Below are 23,027 nucleotides of genomic sequence, written 5' to 3'. Positions count from 1 at the left end.
AAAAACTTGGTTACCAATCACATACACACTTTTTTATATATTATATTATGTTATATTATATTATATTTCTGTCATGTCGAAGGGAGCGTTATGAGGATTGGCTGTAAGTGTTGTCATGGCTGCAGGGTTTCCCAAGCCCCGCCCAATCTCTCTAGTATCTATCAGTAGCTTTTAGCTATCGCGGCTAACGCCAGCTGTTCTGGACCTTTTCTCCTTATAAAATTCTTTGTTTGTCTCTGTCGTGTTTCTTTGTGAGAAGACTTTGACATGGTTGTGTTAAATAGCAATAACAATGAGGAACAGGATGTAATGTAAGTGTATTTTTAGCTTGTAGCCGGTAGCTAATGCTCCTATTTGTCTATGTTCACGTCAAATGTTTTTGTTAGCCGGTCAAGCTCATTAAAAACAAACGTCAGATAGCAGCTACGTCTCTCAAGTCTTCGTTGCATCTAATGTTTTACATGAATAAACTAATAATAAGTGATGTACTTGTTTAAAACTGTGGTAGCGTTGTAATGATTGTCAATGTCATTTAATTGAATGTTGAGCTCCTCAGCTAAATGAAAAGTCATTAGCCTATATACACACAGACAAAAAAAGTAAAGTTATAAGGAAAGGAAACCAATTTGGAAATAACCGACATTTCCGAATAAACGGCTGTTTTTCGCATTAGGTTCTAATTATATCTAATTATCTAATTATTTCAAATAGGATCTAATTAGGTTATTTAGTATAAATGTATATTATTAACTGGGTTCTCTGTAAGTTATCCTGGGCAGGTTCTTCACAATAAATAATAATAGTAAATTGGACAACTCAATAGACAAGTTTGCATATGTTTTTGCAGAGATAAGCTGTGACCTACTTCCATGGTAAAGCATCTGGCCTGTGGAGAGAGCTATAAATAAAAGCACAACAGTGGGTCTCCATAGGGTCTGTAGATTCACTACAGTAGTGCAGTGTGTACCATAAAATCCACTAAAACATTGTGAAAATTTTTAAAGAAAATTTTATTCCGTTACTTCATATAGGAGTAAATTTTGTGACCGTTTTGTTTGTGACTATGGAGTAAACCCTTTGTGAGAATACTTTAGTGAATCCAGACAAATCTGATTCCTGTTTGTCTTTCAGCGTAAATGAGCGGCGCTGCTCATCTCTACCCAACTCTCCTGCAAAACGAGTTTCTCCAGCCAAAAAGAAGCAGTTCTTTATTAACCAGGCCGTCCGAAACTCTGACCTCACTCCCAGAGCCAAGGGCAGGAAGAGTCTGCAACGACAGGAAAACAGTGAGTCATGCTGTAATGTTTGGATTCTTCATTATTTATGTTTATTTTATTTACTTTTAATACATGAAATCTGTCATCATTTACTCAGCCTAATGTCATTTCAAACACTTTTTTTCTGTGGAACGCAGTAGAAGTTTTGCAGAATGTTCACGCTACTCTTTTTCATTAGTGAAAAAAATACAAAAGTCTATGATGGTTTATGACTGTAACATGATGGCACTCATAGTTCAAACATTTTTTAGACTTAAGGTGTGGTCACATTAGTGATATTTTAATGTATGAATCACTGTTCAAACCATGTAGCTGTCTGTTGGTCAGTGCTGCGAATATGCTTTGAAATGAAAATTCGCCCTCACACGAAAGTCCACAATGCATGCATTCCTATTAAACGAACTGAAATTTGCCTGTGAAATATTTGCTTTTACTGTAGCTCAATCAGTAGAGCAGCTCCAAAAGCATGAAGTGATATAAACACTCACCAGCCACTTTATTAGGTACGCCTTGCTAGTACTGGGTTGGACCCCCTTTTGCCTTAGTTCTTGGTGGCATAGATTAGGTGCTGGAAACATTCCTCAGGGATATTGGTCCATATTGACCATATTCCACCACATCCGAAAAGTGCTTTATTGGATTGAGATCTGGTGACTGTTGAGGCCATTTGAGTAAAGTGTGACATCATTGTTGTGATCAAGAAAACAGTTTGAAATTATTTGAGCTTTGTGACATGGTGCGTTATTGTGCTAGAAGCAGCCATCAAAAGACTGGTACACTGGTCATAATAAAGGTGACCGCATGGTCAGTAAGGTATTACTTATGTAGGCTGTGGCGTTTAAATAGTGCTCAGTTGGTACTAAGGGGCCCAGATTCTGCTAAGAAAATATCCCCCACACCATTACACCACCATCCTGAACCACCTTCAGCCTATCTTCTGCCCATCTACACATCCTTAGCTCATCAGCCCATCTTCTGCCCATCTTTCTATCTTCAGCCCATCTTCAGCTCATCAGCCCATCTTCAGCTCATCTTCAGCCCATCTTCAGCCCATCTTCAGCTCATCTTCAGCCCATCTTTAGCCCATCTTCAGCCCATCAGCCCATCTTCAGCTCATCTTTCTATCTTCAGCCCATCTTCAGCCCATCAGCCCATCTTCAGCCCATCTTCAGCTCATCTTCAGCCCATCTTTAGCCCATCTTCAGCCCATCAGCCCATCTTCAGCTCATCTTCAGCCCATCTTTAGCCCATCTTCAGTCCATCTTCTGCCCATCTTCAGCCCATCTTTTGCCCATCTTCAGCCCATCTTCTGCCCATCTTCAGCCCATCTTCAGCTCATCTTCAGCCCATCTTCTGCCCATCTTCAGCTCATCTTCAGTCCATCTTCTGCCCATCTTCAGCTCATCTTTAGCCCATCTTCAGCTCATCTTCAGCTCATCTTCAGCCCATCTTCAGCCCATCTTCAGTCCATCTTCAGTCCATCTTTTGCCCATCTCTCAGCCCATCTTCTGCCCATCTTCAGCCCATCTTCAGCCCATCAGCCCATCTTCAGCTCATCTTCAGCCCATCTTCTGCCCATCTTCAGCTCATCTTCAGTCCATCTTCTGCCCATCTTCAGCTCATCTTTAGCCCATCTTCAGCCCATCTTCAGCTCATCTTTAGCCCATCTTCAGCCCATCTTCAACTCATCTTCAGCCCATCTTTAGCCCATCTTCAGCCCATCTTCAGTCCATCTTCAGTCCATCTTTTGCCCATCTCTCAGCCCATCTTCTGCCCATCTTCAGTCCATCTTCAGCCCATCTTTTGCCCATCTTCTGCCCATCTTCAGCCCATCTTTTGCCCATCTCTCAGCCCATCTTCAGCCCATCTTCTGCCCATCTTCCTATCTTCAGCCCATCTTCAGTTCATCAGTCCATCTTAAGCCCATCTTGTGCCCATCTTCTTAAGCCCATCTTCTACACCGCTTCTGCCCATCAGCCCATCTTCTACCCATTTTCTACACATCTTCAGCCCATCTTCTACACATCTTCAGTCCATCTGCCCATCTTCAGTCCATCTGCCCATCTTCAGCCCATCTTCAGTCCATCTGCCCATCTTCAGCCCATCGTCTGCCCATCTTTTGCCCATCTTCAGTCCATCTGCCTATCTTCGGCCCATCTTCAGTCCATCTGCCCATCTTCAGCCCATCTTTAGCCCATCTTCTGCCCATCTTCAGTCCATCTGCCCATCTTCAGCCCATCTTCGGCCCATCTTCAGTCCATCTGCCCATCTTCAGCCCATCTTCTGCCCATCTTCAGTCCATCTTCAGTCCATCTGCCCATCTTCAGCCCATCTTCTGCCCATCTTCTGCCCATCTTCAGTCCATCTGCCCATCTTCAGCCCATCTTCTGCCCATCTTCAGTCCATCTGCCCATCTTCAGCCCATCTTCGGCCCATCTTCTACACATCTTCAGTCCATCAGCCCATCTGCCCATCTTCAGCCTATCTTCTGCAGTTGATGGGCTGAAGATGGCCAGAAGATGTGGCTGATATGACAGAGAGTTCCCCACACTCCCAGTTCGCTCGCCAGTGTAGAAGTTTTTTTACACAAAAATGAATCGTTGATCATCCCAGTCTGCAGGACTTGGCGATCACCATTAAGTGCAAAATGGGGCAAACCCACCAACCTCTGTTCTCACCACCGCCTGGGTAATCTTGCAGATTTGGCCACTGGACAGAGATTAAGTTGCCATTATTTTGCTAATCCTGAAACGGGAAATATTACAGTAACCTGTTAACTGCTGATGCCTTTCTGTGTTTTGTTATTTTTTACGCCCAAAAGTGTGCTCATTTAGATAAAAACTATACGTCAAATATTTTCTATTTTTACACAAAATAGGACGATGTGAGCATTATTGAGCGCTAAACTCGCATGTAATTTATGTTTCATTTATCCTCGACGCCGGAGGGCGCCCTCGCACAGAAAGTCTCGATGAGTTCCAGGAAATCCCTGTGGACAAAGACATCCAGCGATCACTGTAGCCGAATAAAACGCAGATAGATTCTGACTGATTAAACATGGAGAATTAACACAACAGCGACAGTATTATGGTTTATCTGTTCTTAAAGCCATCCCAGGTATTTTCATAATTATAATATATTTAATTGACAGAGATCTGATCTCACCATCATCGAGTCCATCTGGGAATACAAGAAACAAAAAACTGAGACAGACTGAATCCAGAAGAACTGTGGCAATGTCTCCAAGAGGACACGTGAAGAAACCAACCTGCAAAGCTGCAATACTGCGAAAAGTTTAGGCACTTAAAACACAAATTAAATTAAATTAAATATATGGTAATAAATAATGCTGTTTAAATTCTTTGCGTTTAAACCCATAGAAACCCTGCACATAGTTCTTTAGGAAGCTGCAGGTGGGTTTCTTCCAGTGTCTCGGAGATGTTGAGTCTTCATGTAATCACGACGACTCGAGGATGGAGAGATCAGATCTCCGTGTGGAGCATACAGGCTCATGAACCTGGATTTTTACAGTTAATGGAGAGTAAAAAGTTTAGTCATGATTTTGTAATATTTAGCAAATTCTGCTTCTGCATAGCTCGTTTTCTGGTCAATCTATTGGACCGGGACGACTGCTCTACAGAGGACGGCGAAGGGCATGAAACGGCCTCGGCCACCATCTTCACTGAAGCCTGCTCCAATGGGAACTATGTGGAGGTAACGCATGTTTCTTGAACTGGTCTCGGTTACGGGATATTTTGAATCCTGTAAATGTTTCTCTCGTGTCTCTCAGTACTGGAGTGATTTTATGAATCGATCTGGGGAGGAGCAAGAGCGGCTCCTGGCTCTGCTGGAGGAGGAGGCTCAGAGGACACACTCCAAGAGCCAGAAAGACCAAAGAGACGGTCTGACATCATGACATCACACAAACTCACTTTGCATCCAATAAGAGAGAAGGATTCACATCTACACACATCTTAAGACTTGTTTAGATAATTAGCCTACTATAACAATTACATTAAAAAGTTAATTACGTACTGAAAAATATGAAGTGTAAAATGAAATGATACTTTTCTGTATACTTTAATATGAAACTGAAACCGCCAGTAGGTGGCAGCGAGTCTAGTCAAAGAATAATCGTATATATACACTGATTCGTTCAAACTGGCGGATTCATTCATGAACAGAACGGCTCTCTGTGTGTTTCAGCCGTTCTCCTTTGTTTGGAACTATTTTTGTGTGTGAAATAGAGAACAATGGACAAATTTGGGTTTAAACTTCATTTAAAGGGATACTCCACTTTTTTTGGAAATAGGCTCATTTTACCACTCCCCCAGAGTTAAACAGTCGAGTTTTACCGTTTTCAAATCCATACAGCCAATTTTTTTATATTTAGAAGAATATCAGTAACCAGACAGTTTCTGGTCTCATTGACTTCCAGTGGTGGAGGAACTACTGAATCTCAGTACTTAAGTAAAAGTACAAATAACCAGATAAATATTTACTTTAGTAAAAGTAGAAGTAACACAATGACAGCCATACTTAAGTAAAAAGTAAAAAGTACCTGATTTTAAATGTACTTTAAGTATTAAATGTAAAAGTACTTGCATAACAATTGATTCTCTTAATGACTATTTTCTAATGATTAATAAAACATTTAATTCTAACTCATTCAACCTAATACTCCTATAATGATGTTCAATAATGATGGAAAAAAATGTCACCATTTCTGAAACAAGCTTGCAATTAGGCAATATAAGCCATATCCTTACTATATGTTAATAACTATGTTTGGCTGTAAATGCGATTTATTTATGGTGTAATTCTGAACCTCTGGGCTTGCCATAATCCCAAACGTATATTAAACACGGTGTGTTTCCTATGCATGTTAAAACAAATTTCCGCGTATAAATCGCACGATAAACACACTGCGTGCGAGACGCATTTAGTTGATGTATCTATGGCAACCAAACGTCACTGGTGAGACAAACGTGCAACGGACGGACGGTCAGATTACGTTTTGGCAGGCGAAAAACTGATCAGAAAATGTAACAGAAGTTGTAGAAATGTAGTGGAGTAGAAAGTAGAATAATTGCTGCAAAATGTAACAAAGTAAAAGTAAAAAGTATGCACTATTTATTCTACTTAAAGGAGCTAAACGCAAGTCTCTGGGTTTTTGCAGAACTACGCCCCCTCTGGCGACAAGCGAAACTGCAACCAGAGCTGTGCGCGTTCATGGAGGAACACACACACACACACACACACACATGTACGTTTGCACGAGCTGTTCATAACCTAAGGAGCACACTGTGCGGCACACATCTTTTGTTACAGTCATAATGAGGCAATACAGTAATAATTCTGCAAGTCATTTAAAATATATGAAAGGAAAGTCATTCGAGTAAATTACACACTAATGTGTGTGAGAGGGGGAAACGGGGGTAGTAGAAAACTTCGGTTTTTGTTTCCATCGATCTCCCTGTGCTTACTGTAGCCACTTATGATTGAATTATTATGGAAACACGTTCAGTTATCACTTTGTATAGGACCCGTTTGAGTCCTAGAGCCGACCGGAGATCTCTCCGTTTGTTGAAAGCTTCCCGATGTCGACTCTCGTCTTATTCCGACGCCTGGCACTGGACAGACTGAAGTTTTATTTTCTGTCTCACGTGGAGTTTGCGTTGGGGTTTGCAATGAGCTACAAGCCGGTCTCTTTTCGCGCCACAGATTAAATGAAGTGCACGTCACCGAAAGCAACAGATGTGAGCTGGATTTTATTAATCATCGGCTAATTTCAAAATCAGCAAAGACAGCAATAAGAGAGATCGGCAACAGAACTGGTAAGATCATTTCATTTCTTTACTTTTAATGAAGATGGTAGTGTTAAGCGTCTGCGACTTACTTTCACTTTGATTTGCGATAGATTTCGGCGCTGACTTGATGAAGGGGCTCAGCTGCTCATCTGAGGTGATGCGCGTCGTCATATATGACTAAAATAACTTGACATAACCTATAGCTTGGTTTCAACAGCCAGATGCATTTACACTTGTCCAGTTTCGTCTGGAATGCGGCCCAGATCACGTCCTCAAGAGCGATCGGATTCAAATCCGTCTCGAATGCGTTTCGGAGGGCATTTACACCCTTGTCTTTTTACGATCGAATAGCTATCCGATCACAGAAAACACATGAAGTGACCAGGTGTAAACAGCCCCTTTGAATCCATCGTCTACTTTTGTGGAAAGCTGACTAGAGTTTGTGTCGCTCGAGTTGTCTTCTCTGATACGGAGAACGGCGGCGAATAGCTCCACGAACCTGCCAGACATAGCCAGGCGAGCGTGAACGCGCATGACGTCACGCCCAGTCTCCGATTCGAGCCCGAATCCCTCTTATATATTTCACTGTACAGGATTATAGAGGCGATCGCAGTGATCAAAGAAGGGCTCATTCAGCCCATCAGGCGATTGTTTAAGCATGTATGGGTTAGAAAACGGCTATTTTTAATATGAAAAGTTGCGCAATGCACCTTTAAGTAAAGTAAAGATACGTGAAAAATGTACTTAAGTAAAGTAACAAAGTATTTGTACTTCGTTACATTCCACCACTGTTAACTTCCATAGTCAGAAAAAAAATATACTATGGAAGTCAATGAGACCAGAAACTGTCTGGGTACTGATATTCTAAATATAAAAAAATTGGCTGAACACATTTGAAAACGGTAAAACTCGACTGTTTAACTCTGGGGGAGTGGTAAAATGAGCCTATTTCCAAAAAAAGTGGAGTATCCCTTTAAATTGTTGTATTAAAGTGACTCTTACATTTGCAATTGTGCGGATATTTGGGAAAACATCACTTTTGTTCACACACACACACACACACACTCTGCCCCAGATTCAGGCACTGGTTGAGTTGTGACGTGTCAGAACAAACAAATGTTCCGACAGTGCCACAGTATTTGACCTCTGTATAGGTGAACTTATGCATGATTTACTCATGGGTGTCTCTGCCATTAATCTAGGGATTTGAAAAATGTCAAATGACACTCTTAATCGTTATTAATTGAGTGATTGCCGTATTAATGAAGCTGGTTGTCCTGTCCCCTGAGCAGTTGACCCTGCGGTGCGGGCTCGGGAGTGCTTCCAGAGGATTGATCGAAGGCTGCGTGTGACGCTGAGACGCAAACAGATTCCCATGGTGACGCTCTTTGATATTTACTTGACCTTTGTGTTTGGACTTTTAACAAGTGTTCCCCCATAACACTATCTGTTCATCCACTGTTGTTCTGTTTAAGGGAGTGTTGGAGGGTCTGGAGTCCGATCTGCTGGACTTCTTCATGACAGAACCACACTCGATATACACTACCAAACTCAGCAGCAGGTGCGTCTCTCCTCCTGAACAACACTAACTGTTAAACACATGTTGCTTGAGAGATCAGACGCTGTAATGTTAGTGTATGTTCTGATTCAGATGTGTCTGTGTTTCTCCAGTTATGAGCGTCTGCTCCTTCATGCCGTCTGCCAGTACATGGATCTGACCTCTGCTAGTGAGTGATTTATGGCTGTTTTCTAATGAGGCTAGTGTGAACTCTAGTTTCTTAAAGGGATAGTTCACCCAAAAGTGAAAAGTTTTTTTTCCGAAAATTGTTATTGTACACACATATATCTTTGCACTCTCCTCTCCCACCCATTTTTTTAAAACAAAGTTGCTACTGTTCTACGCTATTGTTTGGAGATGTGTGTTCGGCTGTACGTTAGTTAGGAATGAAATGGCTAGAATTTATTCACTCCTCTACTATTGAATCCAACGTATCATCAGCGCTCGGATTCGCTTCCATGGCGCTGTCAAGCAAGACTTGCAGTCTGACGTAAACTAAACGCTATTGGCTGTTTTAAAAGGGGAGGAGCCATTCAATATGTCCCGCCTTAGCTTCCTGTTTCAGTGGAAATTACAGACAAAACTGCGCGATCCAAGACACTTCAGGGTAACTTCAACTTCAGCCCAAAAGAGCTGGCATTGAGAAAGATATCGATTCATTTTCATATATTCACGCCTCATTGCTTTTCAGAGGTTGACAATTTCTATTCATATCAAGGATTCAACTCACTCATGTGCCGCCCCCTACTGGCGGGGGTCATTTCAGAGTAGCCTATAACCATTATTTCATTTTTCCAATCATTTAATATTTCTACATAAAAAAATGATATTTAAAATTAATCTCTTAATATAATTTATGCAAAACCCATCTATGTATTTTGTTGATGGTGATTTCATTTGATTGGAGCCATACACTGTATTTTTTATTCAGATTTAATTTATTCATTGAATTGAAGAATCTAGCATTAGAGGACACAGATGTGACGATACATTTTTATAATAATATCTCTGGCTTTATTTCTCAGTATTAGTTTTGATGTTCTCTCAACTGAGGAAGAGCACATCCTGTATTTTAGAACAACTATTTAAAGGAGTAGTTCACTTTTCTAAAAACTTGCGGATAATTCACTCACCCCCGTGTCATCCAAGATGTCCATGTCTTTCTTTCTTCAGTCGAAAAGAAATTAAGGTTTTTGATGAAAACATTCCAGGATTTTCTCCATATAATGGACTTCAATGGGGACCAAACGGTTCAAGGTCCAAAAGAGAGTTTCAGTGCAAACTGTTCAAAGGGCTTTAAACGACACCAGATGATGAATAAGGGTCTTATCATGCGAAACGATCGCTCATTTAATAAATAAATAACACAGTTTAAGTTTTATAAGCTCAAATGCTCGCCTTGCTCTGTTCTGTGACGCGTGTTCGTGACTCTCCTGTTCATCAAAATGAACAAATATTTTCCAGAGTCAATTTATTCATTTCGTTTCTTGAATGAACCAAATAACACACAAAAAAAAGATTCGTTCATGTTGACTGATCTGTTCAGGCCCTATAGTGTGTTCTGTAAACTGTAGTTTGGTGTTTAACTGGGATAGCAGGTTAACTCCACTGACGATATGAAATTGACCCTCAAAACTGTTGATATTTTAATGTATTTTCACATCTAAACTCAGTTTTACCAGCATCTCTCGCACACGACCTCAGGAAAGCTGAAGTGTGTGATCTCCCGCAGGCTCCGACTGTGATGGCGCTCGACAGACGCAGGTCGTGAACAAACAGGACGAGTTCCTGCCTCCTCAGTCTCTGCTCTCGGCCTACCTGGAGCAGTTCAGCTGAGCGTGAGTGCTGTCCACGAGCCGTGAACGGTGTGTGTGTGTGTGTGTGTCCTGGCCCTTCAGGAGAAGCTGCGCTCACTCGAGTGATCTCCGAACCTCTTTCATTTTCTCTTTCTGATGCTCTAGAGCACGTGTCGGTAGATGTTGTTTGATGATCTGATGCTTTTTCTATGTTCCGGACAGAATACACTGTCATGGCATCTTTCTATACAAGTACAAACATAAGTGTGTATGAACTCGAGGCAGAATATGATTTTTGTTTATCATGATCTTTACATGAAAAGCCACATATAGTCAAAAACATCTGAAACTCAGGCTCTTACAAAATCAGCACAAATGTCCTGATGGTTATGCAGTTATTGTGTGTGTGTCTCTGCACAACATTTTACAGTCGACATGCGTTTTAGATTTGTGCAGACTCATAATTCTGCTAGTTTACTTCAGCCGGTCCTGCCTGTATTTTTATATCCAGCATTCGAAAACTTGAATTTTGAGTGAAAGCGTCCTTGTCTTGTTTGTTCATCTGCTGATATCAGGTGTCACACACTTCTTTTTTCTGTTGAGGATCTGCCAACATGCACTTAACAGCTATGCCTTACCTGTGTACCATATGTGTCAGTTTAGCGTATATTTTCCAATATATTAAGCTTTACATCAAGGTTGTTATGGTTTACATACAGGGGAAATATTTTGATGTTTTATATCATCAAGGGTCCTGAGACACTTGAGCAGTTCTTGCATTGGTGTTTATTACCAAAGTGTGTGTGTGTGTGTGTGCCAGGCATTAACCTTCATGAATGTGGACTTTTACATGACTTTCAGTCACCTAAAAAGCAGATGTGTTGAAACCTTTGCCATCAAGAGTTGGCTTTTTATTATTTTATTTTTATATTTTTGTGCCAGTATTTGAGTTCAACACACCATAGAGCACTTCACTTTATTTAGTTTTTGTCTGTTGCAAGTACCTGTTAAAATGATATTAAGCTTTTAACTGAGATCGTATTGTGTAATTATTTCATGAATTGAATGCAAATTATGTGGACTTAATAATGAAAATTAAAAAAAAAGTTCTGTTTAAGCTTGGCTTCCTGTATTCACGTCGATGTAAAACATTAATTAACAAATGAGGTTTAAAGACTTAGTGAAAGAACACCAATGACTGTCTCTAGTTTCACCGCAAAAACAAATCTAATCATTTACTCACTTTTGATCCAATCCTGGATGACTTACTTTCTGAAGTGAACATAATGAATTTAAATGTTTCGGAGAATGATTTGAAATTATTCAACTTTTTTCCTTTCTTTTTTTATGATTTATGTTAATTTGTATTAATTTAAAAAAATACTCTACTATTTGTTGATCTGAAGAAGCTGAAGGTTGCTCAACACAAACCCATGTTACCAGGTAAACTGTAATCGTGCTTGGGGAAAAACAAAATGTCAATTACTTCAATATCATATTCAAGCAGTTATCCTCCGAGATTTAGTAACATCTTTGACATGTACACCATTTCACCTTAAAATACTTTCTGCACAATGCATAGCAGTTGCCAGTGATTAAACTCAGATGCAAAGTTAGTTTTATTGTTATTATTTTAAATGGATTGATGAGGAAATGTGGTTTTACATAATAGTGTCAAAACAAACTCACACTCTGCAGTGCACAGACTTTAGAGTCACAGAGCTTAACATTGACAATATCAGTTTGGCTTTCTTTGCAGGATGTGACATCACTGATGGAGGGTGTGCTTTGGGCAGGGGTGCACTGTGACTGCTGGATGAACCTGTGATACATGCATGAAGATATACCAGACACATAATATTATACACTCCTCATAATGCCTAATTTTAGATGTAAAGACACATTAATATTGCAAACACATCTAGCTAGTTATGCAACTTCACTAGGGCTAATTACCTTGTCCAGAAATACAGTCTGAGCTCCTTCAGAAGGGTGGTCGCCCCCTCATATGCAGAGGGTGAACATACAAACAGCCATAAGTCATCTTAATTATATCAATATTACATTGGATTTACATTGTAATTAATGATTTGCCCTTACACATAAATAAAAATAGTACAATGCATTATCATATGAAGTTTATTAGTTCACCCATGAATCTAGCTACATTATTTACTTTTGATTCAACTCATGCCATCTTTTTTCATCAGGGAGAAGGTCTATTCCCCTCCTAAACTCTCCAGACGCGCAAGCATCGCTCATCCCTCTGTGTGACTTAGTTGAAGCCATGTCGTTCCCTGAAACAATACAGCACATATGCCATATGTCATTACACTAACTGCCATCGTAACCCTCCTGTTGTGTTCATTCATGTTAGCAAGTTTTGTATTCTGTTCTATTCTGCCGTTCATTCCCTCATGATTCTGTTCTATTCAACTCTATTCTGCAGCTCGAAGAAAAGAATCACTCCTTCCCATACCGGGAGTCGAACCCGGGCCGCCTGGGTGAAAACCAGGAATCCTAACCGCTAGACCATATGGGAGTCATGAGTAAACGCTTGTCTGTGGCCGATCCGATCCAACGACAGGGTTTTGTCTGTGTGTCTGTGTGTCTGTGTGTGTGTGTGTGTGTGTGTGTGTGTGTGTGTGTGTGTGAGTGAGAGAGAGAGAGAGAGAGAGAGAGAGAGAGAGAGAGAGAGAGAGAGACGATGATAGTAGTAATGTATAATAGCTCGTAGTACAGAAGAAGGCTATTTAAACGTTTATAATAGTACACTTCTAATATACACTGTTTATGAGCTGAAGGAGCTTGTCTGTCGACAGTGGTGTGGAGAAAAGATCAGGCTGGAGTTCCGAGTTTGACTAGTGTCCAAAACTCCAAAAATACTCAACTTTATGCTAATTTAAACGGAAAAAAGCCACGCGGCAGCCAATCGGTGTGGAGACAGGCAGTGACGTCAGTAACGAGCGATACGTACTGGAATCTCTGCCGGATTTATTAGTGTAAATCAGTCTATTGTTTCAACACATTATTAAATTAAAATTCAGATTTTTAATGCAGATCAGATGGTTTCATTGTGACTGGCTGGGTTTACAAAAGTGAATTAAATTGACACATCTTTATTTTAGGAATTTAAACAAATAAATCTTCCTTTATAGGCTAAACTATACATTTTTACCCCACAAATCTAAAAACATCTCTCATTAACACATTTTTTTTTTATATTCAACTAAAAACAATGTCACGTTTCACTATTTCCCAGACGCAAAATTAACCTCAATGCTGTTTTTGCTGATTCTCACAAATGTGATTTTCAAGTCAGCAGATTTTTTCAACGCAGCTTCAGTCAGAGGAAAATAACGATCAATGATGCAAAATTCTTCAAATATGAGACAAATTCTACAGAAGACAGTATTCAGCTCAAATCACTTTAATGTTAATATTCAGATGAAATGACGAAATTAATAGGAGTATTTATCAATTGATTTCACGTGAGATTTCGTGTCATCTGTGGTCAAGAGAAACCAAAGGATTCGTGATTTTGACATAAGAGGTCTCTATAACATTAATAATATGTTTATTTTATATAGTGCCTTTCAACCACACTTTACAATATAGAGCAATAAAGTAGGGAAATAAGTGCAAAATACAGCAATACACAGAGATGTCACAAATGCTATTCATACTTGCATTTATTTAATCAAGATTCAATCTGGATATTTGGGGAAATAGATTTGCATATGCCCGCCTCCACAGCAAGTGATAGTCACACGTCATCAAACCACAGGCCTTTTTTTTTTGTAAAAGAGTTTACAAATAAACTTTTGTTGACAGATAAAGCGTCTGACAACAGCTGCATCAAACACCATTGTAATTGTTCATAATTGCTTTATATGGATCAATGTTTTCAAAACACAAGCAACATCAAGTGGGCGTTGACGCTGTTTCCTATGCAGTGACGTTAGCCAATCATAACAGTGGTCGTTTACTGGCCAGCCTTAAAGGAGCCGCGCCTTAAAAACTGATCATTACCGACAGAGGCTCAGAGTGATGGTTGAAAATAACTGTTTTTCCACATATTTACAAGTTATTTTGAGCAAAAATACCTTAACATAGTGAACCTCACGGAACATTTATATATATTAAAAAATAATAATAATAATCCATATCTTGACCCTTTAAGAAGTGTGGTTCATCTTACCCCGTCTTATATTTCAAAGCACGGTGGTATTACATAACAAATGAAGAACGCCCCCTCATGAGTCGAAGCCTCGCCCACAGAAGCCACCCGACAACACAACACAACACACACTGTCCCTCCGGCAGAGAAACTCCTCAGAAACACAGATTTCTCGGACCTGTTGTCCGCGGGAACATGCATTCGGGCCAGCTGGAGAAAGCGGGATCTCTGAGGAAACGGACTCTCTCTCGAGGGATGAGCGAAGAAGAGTCTCTTCGGCACATCATCAGAGAGGTAGCTAACGTTAGGAGTCTCAGAGTCCGGATCTTCTTTGTGTGACTCGTGACTGGGTTTCTGCTGTAATTGTCTCCTGATCTTTGACGGTTGTGTCTCCTGGATTACATTAGCCATCCTATTATAAACGCCAAAGCCTCGATAAGATGATAATGGGCTGATTTGGGACTGCTCTCTAACTGTAGATGAGCAAATTCTCTTTACCTGATGATTTATTTGATTATAAATATAGAAAATGCCATTCTATTTTTTCTTAAATAAATACGACCTGTCATTTTAACACAACACACACCCTCCGATGGTGATGATGTGCGCGATGATGCCGAATCTCGCGATAAAAACAAATTAGACGTGACGAACGGTCGATCAAAGCTGTTCATTATTTACTTTACTGCAGAACTGAAATATGTTACAATCCCCCTCTACGATTGTGACATCAGTCAGTGCTCGCAATCATATGAAGTTTTATTCTGAAACCTCAGTCTTAAAGGGACAGTTCACCCAAAAATGAGAATTCATCACCCTCCCTCATGTCGTTCCAAACCCGTAAAACTTTCGTTCATCTTCGGAACACAAATGAAGATCTTTTTTAATGAAATCTGAGAGATTACTGTTCCTCCATTGACAGTCGACGCAACTACCAATGTGACTGTGACGCTTCAAAAAGTTCATAAATAGATCGTAAAACTAACGTTAATCCATATGAATCGAGTGGTTTTGGTCCAATTTTTGGCAACATTTTTGAAGGGCATGAAACCGACTCCAAAGTGAATCGATTCTGAGGTGTTGGGTTGGGAATCAAGAGTCGATTCCATCCAGAGGAATTGAATCCTCTTTAAAAGCCTTTTTCAAATTAACAGCTGATCATTAATTGCCTCTGGTTCATTAATAGTTTTCAGAAATACAATTAATTTCCATGAACAGATTCTTTCGAGCGGTTAGTTTCAACAAACTGGTTTAACCGAATCAGCGGTTATTTTACGCTATTGTGTAATTGCGTCACTAGAAGATATTTCTAACCATTTAATGTGTCACACTGAAGCGTTATAATAATTATTATTACCTTTCATTCTCTGAAGTTAATAGTGTTTGTCGTTAATGTTTTGCACCCGATATTCCAGTTTTGTGCACACAACGTTGGATGATAACACAGCTATAGCACTATGGGCAACCAAAATCAGGTGAAGCTCAATATTCCTCATTGTAATAATTCATACACAGAATAAAGGGGCGGGGCCTGTTTGAGTTACTTAGTAGTGTGTTAAACTGGCGGTTATGGAAATAGGCGGGACATTTCCCAAACACGCTCGAAGCCCTCGACCAATCAGAGCACAGTGTGCTTTTCAGAAGGAGGGGCTTCATAGAGACAGGAAGTGAACAGAGCGATACTGACAGACTGGGAAGAGAGGAGCCGCAACAATGGAGAATATGAGGAGAATAATCAACATTCAAGCAGGAGAACCTGTTCTAGTAGAGCCTGAAACACATCACGAGTGTGTAAAACTCCAAATTCAGCCAGATTTCCTTTCAGAATCATTAGATGGAGTTTGTTTCTTTACTGTTTTATATTCGTAATCAATAATCTGCTGTGTGTGTGCAGGCAGAAGAGTCGAGCAGACACCTGTCCCGCAGCGACAGCCGGTACGGGAGCCTGAAGAGAGGAGCGAGGGAGGAGAGCCAGGCGAGTACTGGGGTTTGTGTGTGTGTGTGTGTGTTCAAGCAGAACCGTGTGTTAACTCTCTCCCAGATCTATACTTGCTGAACAGGACTCGCTCATCCAATCAGATCAGTTTTGTTACAATCATGTTGTGTCTTTGTTAATGTACCAATGAACAATTGTATGTTTTGTTTTTTAGAGTGAAGATGATCTGCTTTCTGAGAACGTAGAAATGGTAAGATAGATTTACATGTTTTTTTTAACCCAAATAATATGTGTAATAGTTTTACTGTTGTGAATTATAAAAGCTGCTATTTCATGAAAGATTCAGTTTCCAGGATAGATGACGCAAGCAAATTCAAAATATGAGTAGAGCTAAAGTGACCCTGATGCATGCTGGGACACGCAGGTGTGGTGAATCATCAACAGGTGTGTGTGTCTCGAGTCAGTGTTCACTCGTGAGACGCTCCTCTGTGAATCACACCACTCAGGGGCTCATTAACATATCTCTCTAAGCTCCGCCTCTCTGAGAGCTGCTCTGCTGTGATTGGTCGGAAAGCAAACGCTCATTATCATATCTGAATCTCAGCTCTTGATCACAGTGAGACGAACAGTGATGATGGCGTGGGTTTCACCGTCTCACTCTCAGAAAACAGCGTCTCCTCGACACGAACAACACAAACTCTTCCAGTCTCAGATACACTACAGTGTTTGAGGGCGGAGCTAAGAGTCTCAGCCAATCAGGACCACAGGCGGGCATTATCTAAATTAGTTACAAAGCTGAGACTCAATTACTGACGACTCGTTTCAGTTCAGAATCACTTCTTTCTTTAAGGAGAAAAACCAGTAACGCTTCCTTTTACAGAACTGTACTTGCAGTGTACTTACCTAGAAAGTACTGGCTAATATAAGGTAAGTACATGGAACAGGGGTAGGTTCAGGGTTAGTACTAGTTATTACCCAGTAATTGTAGTTACTAAAATAAGTACATAGTATTTACATGGGCAACTGGACTGTGTTACCGAAAAACCCTTCTACAGGTCACACTGAGCTCTATCACACACTACAGGCAATATGTGCAAACTAGAAAACGCCAAAGCTGATAAAATAAGAAATAATTCAATAGAAAATACAAATAAATGGAGAAAAAAAAGAAAAAGGGTTTATTATATTTTCTCCACAATTATTAATTAATCTATTTATCTATACATTTGTTGACATTTAAAGGTGCAGTGTGTGATATTTAGGAGGATCTGTTGACAAAAATGAAATATCATAAACATAACCGTGTGTTCAGTGGTGTATAAAGAGTTTACATAATGAAGTGTTGTGTTTATTATCTTAGAATGAGGCGTTTCTCTCTACACACCGCGGGTCCGCTTACACCCACATGTTTCTGAATAATTAAGTGAATGATCCCAGAAGATGACAGCGCTTCCTGTTGGGTGTTATTCACAATCTCACCACTAGATGCCGTTATATATCACACACTGCACCTTTAAAGTGGACAAAAATACTTAAGAAAAATAAAAGTATTTATAAAAAGTTAATTTTTATCTTTATGTATGTATTTTAGTTAGTGTGCTTTGGCGTCCGATCTAGAGAATGAATGTTGAGTAGTGTTTGCAGTGCAGATGGAGCTGAACTCTGAGTGTGTGTGTGTGTGTGTGTGTGCAGGAGCTGGACTCTGAAGAGTGTGTGTGTGTGCAGGAGGAGTGTGTGAGGACTCTCTCGCTCCAGCAGGAGGCGCTGCTCTTCCAGGTTGAAGTTCTTCAGGACGCGCTCGAGGGGGCGGAGGAGATGCTGGCCGAAACACAGCGGGAGACTCATCAGCTCACACTGGTACTGACACACACACACTCACACACACACACACACACACAGACTGAGCTGAGGATATGTGTTTCTGTCTGAGCAGGAGCTGGAGAGAGAGAGAGCAATGAGGAGGAAGATGGAGGAAAAGCTCGCCTCAGTCACACAGGAGATGGAGAGGTTACGAGAGGTGAGGAGACACTACGCTTACACAATCACATGATCTAGACAGAGAGAGAGAGAGAGAGAGACACTGCACGCTTGCATAACCATGTTTGGGGAACTGTGAGAGTGTTCACTTCTCTCTTACTTTATTCTTTTATCATTCACCATGAGAGCAAACTGTGCCCGATGTGTGTTACTGTAGGAAGTCCCTGAGAATCCTTTAGTTTCATCAAACACCACACATCATTTCCTGAGGGTGAGCAGTGACGTTCACTCGTCCACCGTTCTAACATTATTTCAACTTATCCTTCAAATAATCATGGAATTCATCAACTACATTACCCATGATGCTACAGTCAGAACGTTCCACCAATCAGAGAGCCTCGACAAGCAAATCACACCAAGATATCTCTTTAGCTCCGCCCACTCCCATGAAGCAGTAATTTCACTTGTTATTTAAGTGAAATTACTGAACTTAAATATACAAGTTTGATAAAAATCATCATTAAAGTAGAAAATTTCAAATGGCATTTAGAGGCTTTTGCATCTGAACTCTTCATTTGTACATCTTTAGGACATCTTTACACTTTACTCAAATATTATTAGAAATGTGTTGTCAGGTGACGTGTTTCAGAGGATCATCTCATCATAAACTTTTACACAACTATCATTACCGGTCTTGCAAAAAGTTAAATATAATTCATATAAATTGCTAAATGACTATAAATACTAAAAATAAAAACAATCAATTAAATCTATTTAATAAAGAATTGACCGTAATTGTTGTCACAAAACTACGGAGGCGTATTGCATTCACTTGAAGAAAAAAAATCTACTCTGTTTTTCTGAATTAACGAGTTAATTTTTCATGAGAAAAAAAATTTTTCTCTGTTTTTCTGAATTAACGAGTTAATTTTTCATGAGAAAAAATTTTTTGCTCTGTTTTTCTGAATTAATGAGTTAATTTTTAATGGATTTTTTTTTTTTTTTTTGCTTTTAATGAGTTAATTCAGAAAAACAGCAAAAATAAATTTTCTCATGAAAAATTAACTCATTAATTCAGAAAAACAGAGCAAAAACTTTTTTTCTCAAGAAAAATTAACTCATTAATTCAGAAAAACAGAGCAAATTTTTTTTCTCATGAAAAATTAACTCATTAATTCAGAAAAACAGAGCAAAAACTTTTTTTCTCATGAAAAATTAACTCATTAATTCAGAAAAACAGCAAAAAAAAAATTTTCTCATGAAAAATTAACTCGTTAATTCAGAAAAACAGAGTAGATTTTTTTTCTTCAAGTGAATGCAATACGCCTCCGTACAAAACTCTTCTCCTCCATCAGTGAAAAATAAAACATTTCATAGATTTGTTCAACACTGAATGACGACCAAGTGATGTTATAAACCTAAATGAGCTGTGTTTAACTGCTGTTCTTACATCACAAATAACTGTTTTTGAAAAGAAATTGACAATGTTGTCCTGCAGGAGAACTCCGGCGCAAAATGAACCCTTGGTCTAATAACACATTGGTACCCAGTCGACCGTTCTTGAGATTTGTTTTCATTATAATCGGTTTAGCTTAGGTGGATTGCTGCCACCCTTATGGGTTATAATCTGCCTCCAGATTGTGTCTGACGGACGTTTGCTCATGTGTTTAGGAGAGGACAGTGGAGCAGACGTGCAGACCCGCTCCTGAAGGATCATCAGTGGACCGAGACGAAACTCCTCTCCCAGCCAGTGGAGGCGCTCCTGTGCATCGCAACACACCAGTGCTACACCTGAAGAACATCATCAGACAATCCCTGGGTCTCCCGGTGTGTGAGGATCATCAGACTCCAGAAGTGTGTGAGGATGTTGAGACTCCTGAAGCTCAGGATGAGAACGAGGAGAGCAGTGGATACGAGGACGCCCCGTCCGAGTTCTCTCCCACTGCCGACTCTCCCGACGTTCCCGACATTCCCGATGAGGAATCCGACGGGAACATCCCTGCCAGGAACCGCACTAATGATGACTCCTGTACTCTCTCTTAAAGTCCTTTATATACACATACTCAAAAAAAGGTTCTGATAAATTTGTGTACTATAGAATTGTGACACTTGATCCAAGTTGCATTCACTGAAACAGCCTTTGCACAAGCTATCAACTTTACAATGAAGACTACTTTGTTTTACTCCTCACCAGTCAACGAAATTATTTCGCAAAAGAAGGAATCTGCACTTTGGATCCCACTTTATATTGGGTGTCTTTAACTAGTGTGTTTACTTTTAAATAATTTCAGGTGTAATTACACTGTTGACATTCCCAAACCTGTCAATTCAGACAGGTAGAAGCACACTGTACCCAACAGATATCATTTGCTGGCGTGAGTACCTTGTGGGTAAAGAGGACCTGCTCTGCCCCTTTACAGGCTCTACTAGAACAGGTTTTCCTTTTAAGACACCTAATATAAAGTATGATCGGACTTTGTTTCTGCTAGTAAATTCCATGTTTTTTGTTTTATTTGTTTTAATTTTTTATTTTTGTGTTGGATTTTAAGACACTTGTTAATAAGGAATTACTTTGTATTTGTATTTTGGCCCTATTAAAAAATGCAATTTAATTTGTTTCGTGTTGTATTAATCACATCACAGTTATGACTTTAAGAGCAAAAAACAACAGAGCGGTAATGAAGCCTTGCCCTGCAGGATTGAGGGAGTTTCACAAGGAATCTGTTCTGTAGGAGCTGTTAGTGAATCAGGACAGTTTACAGTTAGAGAAAACATGGCGGAAGAAAAGCCAGTTCCAGTATTGATGAAGGAGTTCCAGTATTGATGAAGGAGTTCCAGTATTGATGAAGGAGTTCCAGTATTGATGAAGGAGTTCCAGTATTGATGAGGTAAGGAGTTCCAGTATTGATGAAGGAGTTCCAGTATTGATGAGGTAAGGAGTTCCAGTATTGATGAGGTAAGAAGTTCCGGTATTGATGAAGGAGTTCCAGTATTGATGAGGTAAGGAGTTCCAGTATTGATGAAGGAGTTCCGGTATTGATGAGGTAAGGAGTTCCAGTATTGATGAGGTAAGAAGTTCCGGTATTGATGAAGGAGTTCCAGTATTGATGAGGTAAGGAGTTCCAGTATTGATGAAGGAGTTCCAGTATTGATGAAGGAGTTCCAGTATTGATGAAGGAGTTCCAGTATTGATGAAGGAGTTCCAGTATTGATGAAGGAGTTCCAGTATTGATGAAGGAGTTCCAGTATTGATGAAGGAGTTCCAGTATTGATGAAGAAGTTCCAGTATTGATGAGGTAAGAAGTTCCGGTATTGATGAAGAAGTTCCGGTATTGATGAAGGAGTTCCAGTATTGATGAGGTAAGGAGTTCCAGTATTGATGAAGGAGTTCCAGTATTGATGAAGTAAGAAGTTCCAGTATTGATGAAGGAGTTCCAGTATTGATGAGGTAAGGAGTTCCAGTATTGATGAAGGAGTTCCAGTATTGATGAGGTAAGGAGTTCCAGTATTGATGAAGGAGTTCCAGTATTGATGAGGTAAGGAGTTCCAGTATTGATGAAGGAGTTCCAGTATTGATGAGGTAAGGAGTTCCAGTATTGATGAAGGAGTTCCAGTATTGATGAGGTAAGGAGTTCCAGTATTGATGAAGAAGTTCCAGTATTGATGAAGTAAGAAGTTCCAGTATTGATGAAGTAAGAAGTTCCAGTATTGATGAAGGAGTTCCAGTATTGATGAAGTAAGAAGTTCCAGTATTGATGAAGTAAGAAGTTCCAGTATTGATGAAGGAGTTCCAGTATTGATGAGGTAAGGAGTTCCGGTATTGATGAAGGAGTTCCAGTATTGATGAGGTAAGGAGTTCCAGTATTGATGAAGAAGTTCCAGTATTGATGAGGTAAGGAGTTCCAGTATTGATGAAGGAGTTCCAGTATTGATGAGGTAAGGAGTTCCAGTATTGATGAAGAAGTTCCAGTATTGATGAAGTAAGAAGTTCCAGTATTGATGAAGTAAGAAGTTCCAGTATTGATGAAGGAGTTCCAGTATTGATGAAGTAAGAAGTTCCAGTATTGATGAAGGAGTTCCAGTATTGATGAGGTAAGGAGTTCCAGTATTGATGAAGAAGTTCCGGTATTGATGAGGTAAGGAGTTCCAGTATTGATGAAGGAGTTCCAGTATTGATGAGGTAAGGAGTTCCAGTATTGATGAAGAAGTTCCGGTATTGATGAGGTAAGGAGTTCCAGTATTGATGAGGTAAGGAGTTCCAGTATTGATGAAGTAAGAAGTTCCGGTATTGATGAAGAAGTTCCGGTATTGATGAGGTAAGGAGTTCCAGTATTGATGAGGTAAGGAGTTCCAGTATTGATGAAGGAGTTCCAGTATTGATGAGGTAAGGAGTTCCGGTATTGATGAAGAAGTTCCGGTATTGATGAGGTAAGGAGTTCCAGTATTGATGAGGTAAGGAGTTCCAGTATTGATGAAGTAAGAAGTTCCGGTAT

General features: G+C 39.9%; 3 protein-coding genes across 4 annotated transcripts; all 3 read left to right on the top strand.

Moving 5' to 3' along the window:
• Nucleotides 1-134: 134 nt before the first annotated feature.
• On the top strand, nucleotides 135-11,558 carry r3hdm4 (R3H domain containing 4). The gene is made up of 8 exons (XM_039656202.2): nucleotides 135-311; nucleotides 1,132-1,286; nucleotides 4,873-4,991; nucleotides 5,068-5,179; nucleotides 8,380-8,465; nucleotides 8,563-8,648; nucleotides 8,759-8,814; nucleotides 10,378-11,558. The coding sequence occupies exons 1-8, from the start codon at nucleotides 268-270 to the stop codon at nucleotides 10,479-10,481; spliced, it is 762 nt and encodes a 253-aa protein (XP_039512136.2). The 5' UTR covers nucleotides 135-267; the 3' UTR covers nucleotides 10,482-11,558.
• On the top strand, nucleotides 2,079-4,848 carry LOC148969655 (uncharacterized). Its single transcript, XM_089125142.1, has 3 exons — nucleotides 2,079-2,090; nucleotides 2,360-2,732; nucleotides 2,792-4,848. Exons 1-3 carry the CDS (start codon nucleotides 2,079-2,081, stop codon nucleotides 3,196-3,198), a joined length of 792 nt encoding a protein of 263 aa, XP_088981268.1. The 3' UTR covers nucleotides 3,199-4,848.
• A 3,139-nt stretch (nucleotides 11,559-14,697) lies between the features above and the next one.
• LOC120467842 (uncharacterized) lies at nucleotides 14,698-21,146 on the top strand. Of its 2 annotated transcripts, none has more exons than XM_039656393.2 (6): nucleotides 14,698-14,915; nucleotides 16,516-16,596; nucleotides 16,772-16,807; nucleotides 18,283-18,414; nucleotides 18,491-18,574; nucleotides 20,206-21,146. In XM_039656393.2, exons 1-6 carry the CDS (start codon nucleotides 14,700-14,702, stop codon nucleotides 20,575-20,577), a joined length of 921 nt encoding a protein of 306 aa, XP_039512327.2. In that variant the 5' UTR covers nucleotides 14,698-14,699; the 3' UTR covers nucleotides 20,578-21,146. The 2 variants fall into 2 exon arrangements, with proteins under 2 accessions (XP_039512327.2, XP_039512326.2); XM_039656392.2 differs by having other exon boundaries at nucleotides 18,250-18,414.
• Nucleotides 21,147-23,027: the final 1,881 nt, after the last annotated feature.

This window comes from Pimephales promelas, chromosome 21, assembly GCF_988280905.1.
Source record: "Pimephales promelas chromosome 21, fPimPro1.hap1.1, whole genome shotgun sequence".
NCBI lineage: Eukaryota > Metazoa > Chordata > Actinopteri > Cypriniformes > Leuciscidae > Pimephales > Pimephales promelas.
Note: the sequence above shows the minus strand (reverse complement) of the source record. Positions and strands in the feature narration are given on the sequence as shown.